The sequence below is a fragment of the Lepidochelys kempii genome, chromosome 6 (assembly GCF_965140265.1).
Source record: "Lepidochelys kempii isolate rLepKem1 chromosome 6, rLepKem1.hap2, whole genome shotgun sequence".
NCBI lineage: Eukaryota > Metazoa > Chordata > Testudines > Cheloniidae > Lepidochelys > Lepidochelys kempii.
This window is the reverse complement of record NC_133261.1, coordinates 69,505,711-69,520,734: the sequence shown is the minus strand read 5'-3', so window position 1 is coordinate 69,520,734 and position 15,024 is coordinate 69,505,711. Positions and strand designations below refer to the sequence as shown.

The window sequence follows — 15,024 nt, the reverse complement described above, 5'->3', positions numbered from 1 at the left end:
ACAAACTGAAGGCCGGCACTTTCTGTGTGAATAAATTAGGATTCATATAATAATGCTCTGTTGTCTTGACTTGTATGCATGATGTAAAATGCCACTATCTAAGGAAATGGACTAAATGGACCAGTGGAAGAGTGTTTCAGGCTATGAAATGGAAGTATTTCAGGTACTATACAGCCTGGCTTCAGATACAAATTTAAGTTTCTCAGTGGAAGAGTTTTTCAAATGTACTCTTGCCTCTAAAAATCTCTGCTATCGAAGTTTAGGGGGGGGTTTAGTTGTTGGTGCCTGCTGTAACAAAAGGGAAGATTAATTTAAATAAAATAATGCTTGTTCAGCATTCAAGATAAAGAGTCAAGTTTATTTTATCTTTTGGGCCACGCTCACATGAAGAGGCAAAGATTTTTATTCAGAAATTAGCACTATCTGTTTTCCAGTGTTGCCTCCGGTCATCATGGACTGGAAAGCCCCTTAAGAGAATAAGAATAATACATATTATTAGGATAATACCAATTAAACATTTATGCATGTAGTAAATTTTTTTTAAAGCAAAACTATTAGATAAGATCCTGAGAGCCTCCCTTACTGAATTATAACAACGTAAAGAGAAATCAAATTTTGGACTTAACGTATAGATTCCCCTACAACACAGGAAGTTAAGATACCATAATGTTAGAACACAACAAGTTGCCAAAGGCAATTTAAATAAGACTTTAATAAATTAGTTTTAACATTTAAAATGCCTGATCAGATCTTTGTTTACAACAATCACGGTTCATTTTTAATTATTGTATGCACTGTTGTTAGGATATGCCATGCAGACAACATGCAGTGCAGACACAATAGGAGGGCATATACCTGGCGAGCCTACAGCAAAGGCTTTTATTTAAAGCTTTGACCATGGGGTGAAGAGGCAGCTTCTAAAATATTTATTGCTTCAGAAATAATCATGAAAACTTTACATAAAAAGTAAAGCTGAATATTAAATATGGCTGTCCAGTTAGCCAACTCCCTTTAAAACAAATCCATGAAGTACAGTAAGCTAATGGTTCGAAATTAAACCCACCCTTTATGATTTACCTAATATTTTGTTCCCAGGAGTTTTCCTCTGACTCTGCGGGACTAAAGCATTACTTAAGTTGTGCTGTTACCTGCTGTAAGAATGCTTGTTTTCAAACCACAAGTTTTGAATGAGCTCGTTCTTTAGCTTTATAGCTTGGGTATATAAAGCCCCTTTTGGTTTTTTTTCCCCCTGTTTCTTATGGTTTTTAGCCACTGGCTGCAGGCTATTTTACCTCTCTTGAAGTGACATTTTGACCTTTTTTAGGCAAATAATTTTAAAACCATGTTCTAGGAGAGAGACAAACATCTGAATTGGGGGAAAAGGAAAGGAGAGAGAAAGCTGTATTGTAACTATATTTCAGCAAAGATTATGCTAGAAAATAATTCAACATCTTACCCCCAATGTTTTCCAGGCCTTTTACCACAGTCTCTTTGACCTGTTAATAAAAATAGGTCTTGTTAGTTTCCCTCCAAAATCAGTGTCTATCTGAAAGGGGCCATGAAATTGCCATAGTACTGACCAAAGATTTTAAAGGCATCCTTTTACTCCACAGGGGAAGGTGCTCCCTTTTGGACCTTGCCCTTTGGTCACGATTAAAGTAGCTATATTGTTCAAGCAGATTATTTTAAACCTGTAGGCGAATAAATCCTTTAAATGAAAGATAGAACATTACTGCACCTCTGGGTGTACATGAATGTGAAGTTCAGGGAGGATGAGCAGATCAGTTGGGGGACCACATAACATGAGTAGGCCTCAGGAGAAAAGATCTGGACAGGGGGTACTTACCCACCATAAAGTAATAGAGTGATTTTTCAAGTCTGGATTAGGACCCTCATGTCAAAAAACTAGGATCTGGCTTTCTCTGAGAATGGTAGAATCTAGGCATCAGTTATGTGTGCTTCTAAAGGACCCAGTTCTATTGCTGTAAAACTAAATTCTCAGTAGCTATATTGCCCTTTCTAAAACAGTGCTGCTATGAAAAAAAGCCTTCTCTCCTGCTGGTAATAGCTCACCTTACCTGATCACTCTCGTTACAGTGTGTATGGTAACACCCATTGTTTCATGTTCTCTGTGTATATAAAATCTCCCCACTGTATTTTCCACTGCATGCATCCGATGAAGTGAGCTGTAGCTCACGAAAGCTTATGCTCAAATACATTTGTTAGTCTCTAAGGTGCCACAAGTACTCCTTTTCTTTTTGCACATACAGACTAACACGGCTGCTCCTCTGAAACCTTCAAGTGTGTTATCACTTCCCTCTCCAAAGTGAGGCACTGCAGTCAAAGTGATTTTGATATGGACAAAGAAATTAGTCTTCCTGAAAGAAGGCTCATGCCTATCAATAAAATATAAAGGTTCAGTTCCTACCTTCAGTTTCCCCTCTTTGATCCACTGACAGAGCTGTAGAATACTAGCTTCTTGTTTGTCCATATAGTTCAATACCAGAAACCTCTCCCTGTGAAAGAAAAGAATGGATGATGATTTAATAACTAGAGTGGCTGCTCAATATATTTCAAAAGCCTTTGAAATCTTTTCAGTTTTATGGGCAAATGTAACAGAAGATTTAGTAGCATCATCTATAGTTACATGTAGTTCAGTCAGCTGCTGGGCAAGCTTGCTCATACAATTCTGTACAATGAAAGCTTTAGATGAAACAATGTGGTCTCAGACAAATAATCCTGCCTGTATTTCAAGCAGTATTGAAAGGAGGACTAGAAGCCAAGGAGTGCTATTAGAGCAGGGGTGGGCAAACTGTGGGCCACGGGCTGTATTCGGCCCTTCAGATATTTTAATCTGGCACCGAGCTCCCGCCGGGGAGCAAGGTCCAGGACTTGCCCCATTCCAGCACTCCAGCCAGGGAGCGGGGTGAGGGGCTTGCCCCACTCTGCGCGTGCTGTCGCTCTGTGCGGCTCCTGGAAGCAGCGGCATTTCCCCCCTCCAGCTCCTACACGTAGGAGCAGCCAGGGGATTCTGCATGCTGCCCCTGCCCTTAGCACGACCCCCGCAGCTCCCATTGGCTGGGAACCGAGGCCAATGGGAGCTGCAGGGATGGCATCTGCAGATGGTGGGAGTGCGCAGAGCCACCTGGCCGTGCCTCTGCGTAGGAGCTGGAGATGGGACATGCTGCTGCTTCCAGGAGCTGCTTGAGGTAAGCACCCCCCAGAGCCTGTACCCCTGACCCACTCCCATCCTTCAAACTCCTCAGTCCCAGCCCGGAGCACCCTCCTGCACTCCCACCCCCTTATACCCACCCCCACCCCAGAGCCAGCATCTCCAGCCAAAGCCCTCACCCCCACGCCCCTGCACCCCAACTCTCTGCCCCAGCCTGGAGCCTCCTCATGCACCCTGAACTCCTCATTTCTGGCCCCACTCCAGAGTCTGCACCCCCCAGCTGGAGCCCTCACCTCCTCCCGTACCCCAACCCCCAATTTCGTGAGCATTCATGGCCAACCATACAATTTCCATATCCAGACTTGACCCTCGGGCCAAAAAGTTTGCCCACCTCTGTACTAGAGAGATCAGCTTAATATGTGACACTAAAATGCAGGTAATTTTTTTTTACACTTTTTTTTCCCCCCTCATCCCAAGTGGAAACAAAAAAGCTAGATGATGAGGTCATATTAGCTTTCTGGCCCCCACAATTTTGCATCTCTTGTCATAGCTGCTGTGGTAATCAGAAGAAACAGCAGTGATACCAGTGCTGACTGGCTGTGACACACCGACAGGATTACCTGAAGGCCCAATTCTCTACTGCCTTTAACTCTGAAGTTTGTTAGGCCTTGTCTACACTGCCACTTTACATTGCTGCAACTTTCTCACTCAGGGGTGTGAAAAAACACCCCCCCCAACCGCTGCAAGTTTCAGCGCTGTAAAGTGGCAGTGTAGACAGTGCACCAGCGCTAGGAGCCGTGCTCCCAGCACTGGTAGCTACTCCCCTTGTGGAGGTGGGTTTTTTTATAGCGCTGGGAGAACTTTCTCCCAGCGCTGCTGCTGCGACTACACAGCCACATTAAAGCACTGACTTCAGTGCAGTATACAACTGTAATTAATGCTTAAGGTGAGAGCAGTGGATCTCAAACCAATATATACACTGTATTTCTGAAGCTTGTTCAGGTGTAGAATGCTTCAAGGAATGTGGAGATTTTGTGGGATAAGATGGGAGGTGATCCGTTAAAGAATTGGAAGTGGTCAACAAAAGACTGAAAACGTTAGACCTGATGCATTCGTCATCTGTTTTGGATTGTCCTAGCAGGGACCATCCTATAGGATCAGGTAGGCATATCAAACACTATTAATTTCCTGTGATTATGGGGTGGGTATAGAGGGGACCTTGAGCACTAGTAGAGTTTGGTCTTTGCAGTCTTATTTTAGTGTAAGCCTAACTGAGAGCCCACATTAATTTACATTCAGGAATCTTTTTCCTCTATATATTGTGTCATATTTGATATCCTCTTCCCTAATAAAGAAAATTAATATTAAAAAGAGGAAGATGCAGTGATCACAATACCTTCCAAGAAGGATTTTACTTAATTTTCTCTCCTCACACACAACTACACTCAGATACAAGACACTTGCTACAAAACATCTGGTAACAGAACCTTCCCCATATCAAAAAGACTGACAGACAGCCAAAGAATAAAGAAAGTGACCACAGGTAAGGCATATATCAGGAATTAAAATGCTTTTAATTCTGCTATTAGTACTATTCTGCTGTTAGTACCACTTGAAGTCACAATTCTCAGTGTCCCTTCTGCCCATTTAGTGGCCTCCTCACCAAATGTTTATAATACAAACAGCTGTGAAACACAGAATCACCAAGTCCTTCCCTCTGTTTCAGTAATCCAGTGTTACCATAAAAATGCCTACAGTGGATCCAGAGTCCCTCTCCTGAGATCAAATATACTGATAATGTAAATTCAACACATGTGAATTTGTGTGTTCAGTGCACCATGAAGCTGGTTGGGAAGGAGAAATATACCTTGTGATATTCCTTGCTTTCTGTATTTCTTCTACTGCAGGAGGCAGTGGGGGAGGATAAGGTACATCTTTATTATACTGGGAAATCTGTCCACATAGGATGATATGGCTGTTCTGATTCATCTGTTTGAGACAACACAAAATGAGAAATACTACTTTCTTTGCCCTCAAAAAGACACAAGCCTATTAGAAGTTAATTAGACTATATATGGTAACCAACAAGTGGCAACAAGTATATTGCTCAAAGTCATTTTCCTTAGAAGAAGAGATTGGGAGGATAATTGTATACATGTGGTCATTCAGCTTGTAACGACATAGCAGATGGTTTAAAAACAGTGCAGTAGTGGGGAGGATAAGACCACTGTACATGTACAATTCAACAAGGTGTTAACTGGGTAACATATGAGGGATTGTTACTTTACTGAGTGAGGATGTTTACTGTAGAAGGAGAAACAGTGCAAATACTCAGCTGTGTAATGAAAAATAAAAACCATTCCATGTATCTGTTTTGCAGTCTTACACAATTAATAAATGTGAGTTTTCTATTCTATTCTTTTAATTTGTGAAATAGGAGTAAGACAGACAGTGTCAATGTAGTCTCTCACTCATGAAAATATGAGTCCCCTCAACCACTTATATATGTGAAGTGCAGTACATTACACTCCCTTGCCACATTCCAAGTTTTAAACTAAAAACGAAAAAGGCACTTTCCTGCTCTCTACTCCAGCAGTAGAATAGCCTCAACAAAAAATGGGAGATCTTTGACTCCTGTTGCTGGCCCACCAAGTCCCAGAGGGTACCTGCTCTCAAGGGCTGACAGGAGTCACAGATTCCTGGAAATGCATAATATGCAGTAAGGGAACAATGGGTATCAGGAGTGATTTAACAACTGTAATTAACTCTCCCCAACTATTTCCTTGATTGACCCTGGCAGCATTCAGATTGCCCAAATACTCTGAAAGTATTCTTCTAGTAAATACTACTACTAGTAAAGCTTGAGTAAGAATGATAATCCATTTCCCCCCTTCCCAGGAACTCCAAGTGATGTTTTCAGGAGGTGGGAAAACAATAACCAATTACTCAAACGGAGTAAACCTCATTCAGCTGATGATCTGGATTATCATGATAAGGGTTTTCCTGAGAGAAGAGTTTCATTGACTGTCTCACTAAGGTCTTGACAAGTGTCCCTATTTTCTCCCCTTCCCACCTCCAACTCTGGTGATACTACCAGAGAGGATTGGTTAGGACCCTCGCTAGAGCCCAGCAATGTTACTCCTTAACCAGCTAGAGATTATCAAAGTTGAAAAACAACAGTAATTGCTCTCTCAGACAGGCACCGTTGCTAAGGTACTCCCTTGTCCCTGCTGGTTAGGGGAGTAAGACACCAGAAGTAGAAATTAAACTCAGGACTCCTGCATCACAATGCAAAATGGCTACTGCAAGGCCATCAGGCCAGTCCAGCATGATAGGCTTATGTCTCTGATGTTTGGACAGTTTGACTCAATCACATTCAGTATGTCAGGTACATGTGGGAAGGGAAGGTTTTCCTATCTTTCAGCAATTAATGCAGGCTGGTTTATATTACACTCATTCCAAAAGATGCATGAAGAATTTGGGAGGCGGCGGGGGTATAAACAGGACAGCTGGTATAGGCACCTGATTTATAACTGCATCACTGATGTCTCCACCAACATTATCAAAGTAAACATCCACGCCAGCTGGGCAGAGTTCATGCAGCTGCTCTGCCACATTCCCCTTTTTGTAATTGATAGCCGCATCAAACCCCATTTCTGAGACCAAAATGGAGCACTTCTCATCTGTACCACAGATTCCTACCACTCTCGAGCAGCCCTCTAGGCGGCCAATCTGCAAAAACACCATAAACAAAACAGTGAGGCCATCAATTTGCCCACATTTCAGTACCCTGTAATCACTAGAATTTTAAGCAGCAGAATTACAGACACCAGTACTTTAGGGGCTGAATACAATTTAAGACTGCCAAATATCAAGCACCATTTCCCCTCCAGTAATTGGGTCTCCAGTAAAAAGACTGGAAAATCAAGATGTAAATATACTCTGATTTTATGTATTTGTTCAAATGCTGTGGTGTAACAGTTCGTGTTTGAATTGGACCTGTTTTAAGTTTACTTGTTGGATGCTGTGTATATACCTTACTCTGGAAAGCTTGGGAGGATAAATAATATTACTACCTTTTTAGAGAACTGTATACCAATAAAATATTAAAAATGGATAGGAAAGGATAGGATAGGTCCATCAACGGCTGTTAACCAGGATGATCAGGGACACAACTCCATGCTCTTGATGTCCCTAAGCCTCTGATTGCCATGCTCTCGGTGTCCCTAAGCCTCTGGACAACAGGGGACGACGGATAATTCAATAATTGCCCTGTTCTATTCATTCTCTCTGAAGCATCTGGCTTCGGCCACTGTCAAAAGACAGGATACCGGACTAGATGGACCATTGATCTGACCCAGTTTGGCCATTCTTATGTAATGTCATCCAAAGCAACACATGAAAGTATTTACTATGCTTTTCACTGGCCATATCATCCTAATGCAGGGGTGAACACATCCATACTCCAGCAGCCTTGCACACAACATTTGGTAAGAATGTACCTTATCATAACGTTCCAAAGTCCATAAGATGGACAATAAACAATATATTTGTATTAACTCAAACAGGTAGGCAATTAGAAGTTGGGGGCAGACTACTATGCAGTAAATCAGTTTGTTTACTTTCAAGTCAGTGACAAAATAATCATCACACTCAACTTTTCCCCTCCCAGTTTCAAGAATCTGAAGTTCTACACCTAAATACATTCAGCATAAATACCACCCCCCCCCATTGACTGTGAGTCAAATTTACAGATGAAATAAGCAAGTGGGTGTAATTCCAGTGAAATCAGTGAAGTTACAAGAATGCACATCTCACAAGACAGAACTTAGAAGTAATAGCTCATTCTCTTGCAAATCTTAAACCCGTTTACCTGACCAGCCAGAGAACCACAGGCACCAGCAGCCCCACTGACAACCATTGTCTGATTGGCACCTAAAGACACATGTCCCTTCTCTTTTATTCCTAGAAAGGACGTCAGCCCAGTAATGCCAGCTGCACCAAGGAAGTAGGAGAGGTGTCCATCAACAAGTTGTGGATCAAGCTACACAAGAAAAAAAAAATTTTAAGTGACATTTTGGATTATTATTATTTGTTGACTGCAGATTTTAGGATGACCACATTTTAAATAAACACAAGTACAAAATAACCCAGGCTGTTTAGTTCAGACAAAGTACAAACCAGTATTCAGAAGCCTCCTGTGCACTAGCTGTCAGACCTACTATAATACTTCAATAACAAGGTAACAAAAAAGGGGAACATAAATAGGATTTTTTTTCCAAAATGCTTTTAACAAAAAGTCACTCACAAGAAATGTAACGATTTTTAGCAATTAGATGGCAAGATGCAAAATTATGCCATGGTCAAATACCAGTTCGGAGACAGAAAATAGTTAACGATGTTGAACTACACCCATGATGGTCTGAAGGATGCTACAGCAGGGTTGCCATATCCTGGTGCTGAGTTAATGACACAAATAGTCCTAAAACAAATGTTTCCAGAAAGCCAAGTTCCACCTCAAGTTGCAGAAGTTTTCTATTGTGAAAATGCAATATATAAATACTGTATGTGCAGAGGGGTCAAGTTATAGCCATTACAGAACTGTGACTTTGAATAGCCTTACCTTTGTGGGTGTGCTTGAGATTTTACAAGGTTTCACTAATGTATGCTTTTTGCATTTAATACAAAATGTGTTAGAATCATAGAATATTAGGGTTGGAAGAGACCTCAGGAGGGCATCTAGTCCAATCCCCTGCTCAAAGCAGGACCAACACCAATTAAATTAAGAACATAGTAGTTAGATATATTGGTGATCAGGTGTCAAAAGTTCTACCTGGAGTTTGCATGATTAATGGACAACCTTAACAGCAGCATCAGAAAAGATGCTGATGAATTTAACATTGGATTGTTTAGTGGCAGGAAAAGGAATTCTAATTGCTTCTTACAAGGAAAAGAGAAATTAATGTAGACTTTGCCAAACATAATTTGATCTGCTTTGTAGTAACTGGTTGCTTTATTAGCACTGCTTTGTTCTTGACATATCTCTAAAATAAAAGAATCAATTGTCACATGCAAACAAAAGATTTTTTTTTAAATGGAGAAAAATAGTGTACACACTAACTTAATTTTCTATAGTTCAGTATGTTACCTTTTGGAGGAGTCTTCCATCTAGAATGACCTTTGTCTGCCAGGGCCAGTTGAAAGAAGTTACAATATCTCCTTTAGCAAAGTTAGTATGTTTGCTCTCCTCCACAACCCCGATGCCCCCACCATCAGCCACCTCAGACAACTGCCAGGGCAAGAGGTAATCAGAACCTGTGTCTTCATTCATGCGGCAGCGCTAAAAGACAAGGCTCTAATGAGGAGATTCTTGCATGATGATGTACATGAGTTTTCTTTACATGTTCAGTAACTTGGAGTGGAATGCATTTAACAACGAAGCACAAAGGGCTACTCCAAAAATCTTTCAATAAGAACTCCACTTTCACCTTCTTTTCTTAATTCTTTATTTCTCCTTTCATTCATTCACATAGATACAAAGGGAGGACATTTTATTTTCCACAATAGTGTCACCACAAACACACATGCTGAAGCACCATACCACACAGAAACTTCTAGCCAATGAGGACTTGAGATTCTCTTCAAACCCAATCAACAGTACTTAATCAGATGAAGAGAACTTTATACAGAAACATGGGGTACTCCTCCACTAGAAGGGGCCAAGAATACTGCTCTTGCATAATCATAGCTCCTGCCAGCCCAGGGAATAAGAGCCCAGGATCAATAATCAAAGCTGGCTCTTGTGTGTAGGGTTACCAATTTTGGTTGGGCATATTCCTGGAGGTTTTATCGCAAGACAGTCTTTAATTGAAGACTCCAGGAGAATCCTGGAGGGTTGGCAACCCTATTCTCATGTAACCATGCAAATCATTATTGGTAGGCCACCAACCCAGACCCCAGGATGGTTGGTTTAAGATATTATGGGTTTAATATGAAATGTCATGGTTATGTTTTGAATATGATTTCCTATTTCTTCCTTCTGTGAAAACATCTGGGCCACTTGAGTTAAGCTGCCCTATTGGACCCTAATTTTTTTTTTTTCATTAGAAATTGAGCATTGAAAGTGGATGTTGAATCATAAATTGTTGCTGGAAAGGTAGCTGGGCTCTTGGGGGACAGGAATGCCATCTTTCACACCTCCCTCCCATCTCTCCTTCCTCCACATCATTCCTGATCAGCCTCTTCTGGGTGGGTGTTGGTGCTGCTGCTACTCCTTTAATGGCACAGATGTGGGATTGACCTTCAGGTTGCTGTCATTGGCCTCTTGCTGTCTCACAACCTAGGCCAAGAGTGCAGGCTGGAGTGAATCCTGAAACCCAGATAGTTGTGCTAGATTCTGTGGTGGGCTGGCAGTACTAACTCTGCTGGATTTTCTATTAGAATTTCTGCCAAATTAAGGGCAGACTATTCTGTAGAGCTGCTGCTGCTACTCGGTTTCAGAGCAAAACTGTAGTGCCTAAAGTCCATGGCTGTGGGCCTTCTATGATTAGGGGAATCTAAAAATGTCAGGGTTGTCTCATTTTTCCTTTATATTCTGAAAAAAAGAGTATGTCTAGTATCCTTTTCTTCATGAAGGTTGAACATTTTATTTTACAGGCCCATGCAAAAATTGCTAAGGGTGGCTCTGTCTAGTTTCACCCCCAAATCCAAAGCGCTCCCAGCTATATATTGTTCACATGGAAGGGCTTTTGCAGGTATTGGTAGAAGGGTGAGGGAGCATTAGACAGCCTCACTGGCCTCTCCACATGCTGTGTTTGTTTTTTCTTTGCTCCCTCCTACACCATCCAGAGCAGAGGAGCACCTGGCCCCACATATGTAAGTAAAAACTGGATAACTAAATAGAATTTAAGTGTACTAATTTTGTGCTTGGAAATAAGGTCCAGATCTTCAAAGGTATTTAGGCACTGTTTTCCCATGGAGTTCAGCACCTAAATACCTCTGAGGGTCTGGGCCTCGGTGACTACTTTTTAGGAGTATCAGGGAATTTTGATTTTTGCCTCTTCCCCACCCCATGACTATATATAACCCCATTCTTATATATAAAAACCTATATAAGCCACAGGCACATTAATGCCAAATTCCCCCCTAATATAACTCCACAGAAGTGAATGGAGTTATATCAGGGATAAGTTTGGCTCATAGTTTGTGTAGTTCACACTAAACATCCTGGTTGGCATGGAGGTAAAATCATTTTTAGAAAATCTCCTGACATTGCCTCAATTCTTTCACTTACCATGTAAGGGTCCACAGAGAGGTAGAGGGTTCGAGTTTGTACCTGTCCATCTGTGATTTTCTCTGGTAGGGGGACTGCTTCTATTCGGAAGTTTTCTGCCACTGGCACACCATTTTTACCTAGAATTATTTTAAAGTGAAGCAAAAAAAACAACCTCCAAACAAATCAGTAATAAAACCTTTGCTCTAACTTTCTTTTTAAAAAATTGAGGCCTTTTATTTAAATGTTCTGCTTCCTGTTTTAGTAAATAATTTAACTTTTTAAGTGGACTAAAATTCACAAAATTCCAGTTTGACATAGTATTCTTACATAGTATGTCTTGATTATTTATTTCTCTGAAACAAAAGAAATAAAAGGAGTTTTACGTACCCCGGGAAATATTTCCAAGGGTCTTTTCAGCAAGGGAGAAACTGACTTACAGCTTCATCTTGCAGGGTGGTGAGAACCCTAACCCTGATCCATGCATGCACTTAACTTCACAGTTGGAAGACAGGACACTGGGATAGATGAACCATTGCTCTGACACAAAACAGCACTTCTTATGTTCGAGTACCCATGCATTAGTGTTTGCAGGATCACGGCCATAGTTTTTTTGGACTGAACACGTAGCTTTGCATTTTCTCATATTAGCATTCAAAAAGGCTAACAAGAATACTTTTTAAAATGTAGCATATAACTTTGCACAGAAGGTACATTTAACAAATTGGGGCTAAAAAATTAACCTCCTTAATAAATGAATTATTCGTAGTCATTTTATTCTTAGATCAATTTTCCAAATTAGTCTAAGTTTCCATAGGAAGCAAAACAAAAAGAATATGTCTTAAGGTTTTTTTTGTTGCAAAGACAGTCTTGATAACCTAAATCAGTTTGCCTTGCAGAATGGTCTTCAGCCACCCACAAACTGCAGAAAAGGTAAATTCACCGTTTTCCCCAACCCCATTCACTCAAGTGGGATGTGAACATCAATGCATGCAGAGGACAATTTCAATGCTCTTAAGTAAGGACAGCTGGATTTGAGACGCTTTAAAAATGCTGGTCCCAGTTCTGCTCTCATACTAGCTTTACACCAATATAACTCACTTATGGCAACGGAATTTTTCCTGATTTGCACTGGTGTAAGTGAGAAAGGAATCAGATCCATGGTGCCTAATCTTGCTCTAAATTACACACATGCAATACTACTGAATTGCACCTGTGTAACGGGAGAATTATGCTGTTTTTATACTTTTCATTCTGAAATTAGGAAGTGTCAACCGTAATTGAGAAAAATTAAAAACCAAAAACCAATACCCAAACACACTTACTAATTTTATTCATTTAACATAGTTTATTAAAAGACACATGACATTATAATTGATAGGTATACATATAATTTGGGACAGAAAATGTATTCATGCTAATATTTTTTACACATAATGATAAGTTCACTTTACTGCATCACAGTCTGGACAGTCAGGTTAGGAACTCAACACCACTCCTAAATTCTGAACAGTCCCAGAGCTATAAAGTTTTATCAGGGCAGGTAAGAAAAATGTGGCAGAGATCAAATCCAAACTTGGCTCATATAAATTGAGTTGTTCTTATTTTCCAAAGACAATGACATACTTGCGTAGCGACAAAATTCTGATTAGCCCCTCACACAGAGGTGGCATTGGACCAGTTTCTCTGGTCTGGTACAGCCTCTCTGTGCCATTTCCAGAAACCTGGTGGGTCTGGCCAGATGGACTCTATACCACTTTCTTTTGTGGCCTCCCTTGACACAGAAGTCTTGCCAGAGAAAAGACAGTGTGGCCAGAGTGCCAGTATGCTTTAGATATTCCTCACTGCCACAACAGCCCTTTGGGGCCATAAGCAACTATGCTTAACTTAGAAAAGTCCAGATGCTGTGGTAATTCCCAGGATTAGAGAGCTTCTCTCCAGGGTCTGTGCTAAGTGCCCCGCAGCCAGACCTAAGAACTGGGGCCATTTCTGGCGTTAACTGAACAAATTTAGGTCATTGATTGATCCTTCACTCACTTCAGAGAAACACTTATCTACAGGAGATACCACTGTCGTTTTTACCTGCAAAAACTATTTCCAAACTGAGAAATATCCAAAAATGTCAACATTTTTCCTGGTTCTGCAGCAGCAAACTAATAAACACTATTCCAAGAGTTGTTCTGACATCTACAGTGATGCAAGTGCATAAGCAAAGAAGTAAACAACAAAAGCCATGTAAATTTCAAGCTCTTTAGAAACATGGGAGGAAGCAGAGATTCAAAATTTGCCAAAAGAAAAGGACAAAAGTCAGCAGAGAAGCATATTATTTTCAATCATCTCAATTACAAATAGCAGAGTAAAATGAGAACAAATTTTAAAGCTAAAAAACAGTAAATGATAGCGTGCCTTTGGCTATTGCCACTGAGTCACTAATGTTACACCTAACTCTATAATACATATGGACTGTGTTTTTTCTTGCCTAAAAGTTTGAAGACTGCATATACAGGCTCAATAACTACACTTCTATCATAAACCTCTTTTTCTATTGCACATTACTTTCTGTCAATATCTCATGTTACTTTCCTCCATTTCCCTCCCCATTTAGGAGTATTACACAATTATACAAAATACACTGATCTTTTGTTAGAAATAAATACATACCAGGACGTGAGTTCAACACCACTCTTTGTATAATCATTACCACTTTGGCAGGAATTCCACGCTATATGTCAGTAACCCTGTAAAGCAAAAGCTGTTTGAAATGCATGTCAAATTTATACAATTTTCTTACTGAGAAACATTTTGGGGGTGAAGTATTCAGTAATTTGAAACTCAGAGAAAAACAATTTAAATTCCACATGTGGGTCCAATGGAGAGCAAAAAATTCAAGTGGTCTCACAGACAGTGGCTGCGGTTGAAGTCACAACTGACTACAGACAGCTGCATATCTTTTGCTTCTTGAGGTGGGAGAAGCCTGCCATCCTTCACTTTTGCTCTGCAACTATTCTGTTAGCAAGGATAATGATGGGAAACTGATTAAGGAATACAGAGTGTGAAAGAAGCAGGAAAAGAGCTAAATGAGAAAAATTTACCCAGAATGATTAACTTATTTTTAAAATGACTGACTTCAGTAGGGTAATGATTTCACTCCCAGTTCCTTTAAACTTATAAATGAAGCCCATGCTTAACTGTCTCTGCTGACAGGTATACCAGATATGTTAGAAAAAACTCTCTCTTTCAGCATAGCTGGTTTTTCTTGACATGAACTGGCATTCCATAGAAAACTATTGTTAAATTGAATTCAAATTTCAGCAGCAAAGGGAGTAAAAAAAGATTAGCTATGAAGGTCTGGCCCCATTTAAGTTAATGGAATTTTGTCATCTACTTTGATAGAGCCAAGATTTCACCCCGTAGCCCAATGACATCTTCTGGAAAGGCTTTAGGAGACAACTAAAGGTCTCAGTCCTGAAAACACACATGCAATTTTACATACATGTATCATCCCACTCAACTCAATGTCAGGTAGTTTGGACCCAAAAATTAGCGTTTGGAAATAAGTTTTATAAAATATATATTATCT

At 40.4% G+C, this 15,024-nt stretch overlaps 1 protein-coding gene across 7 annotated transcripts in view; it reads right to left on the bottom strand.

The window, feature by feature from the left end:
- Positions 1 to 337: 337 nt before the first annotated feature.
- Positions 338 to 15,024, bottom strand: part of PTGR2 (prostaglandin reductase 2) — a 34,230-nt gene continuing 19,543 nt past the window's right edge. For 6 of the 7 annotated variants that reach the window (XM_073348570.1, XM_073348573.1, XM_073348572.1 and 3 more), the window contains 9 exons: positions 14,106 to 14,182; positions 11,466 to 11,584; positions 9,321 to 9,512; positions 8,046 to 8,216; positions 6,695 to 6,904; positions 5,040 to 5,161; positions 2,429 to 2,516; positions 1,457 to 1,496; positions 338 to 467 (listed from right to left, as the gene is read on the bottom strand). In XM_073348570.1, coding sequence (XP_073204671.1) covers positions 403 to 467; positions 1,457 to 1,496; positions 2,429 to 2,516; positions 5,040 to 5,161; positions 6,695 to 6,904; positions 8,046 to 8,216; positions 9,321 to 9,512; positions 11,466 to 11,584; positions 14,106 to 14,142 — 1,044 coding nt within the window. In that variant the 5' untranslated portion in view covers positions 14,143 to 14,182 and the 3' untranslated portion in view covers positions 338 to 402. Of the gene's footprint in view, positions 468 to 1,456; positions 1,497 to 1,520; positions 2,517 to 5,039; positions 5,162 to 6,694; positions 6,905 to 8,045; positions 8,217 to 9,320; positions 9,513 to 11,465; positions 11,585 to 14,105; positions 14,183 to 15,024 lie in introns of those variants that run through there. The other variant, XM_073348576.1, reaches the window with a different exon arrangement.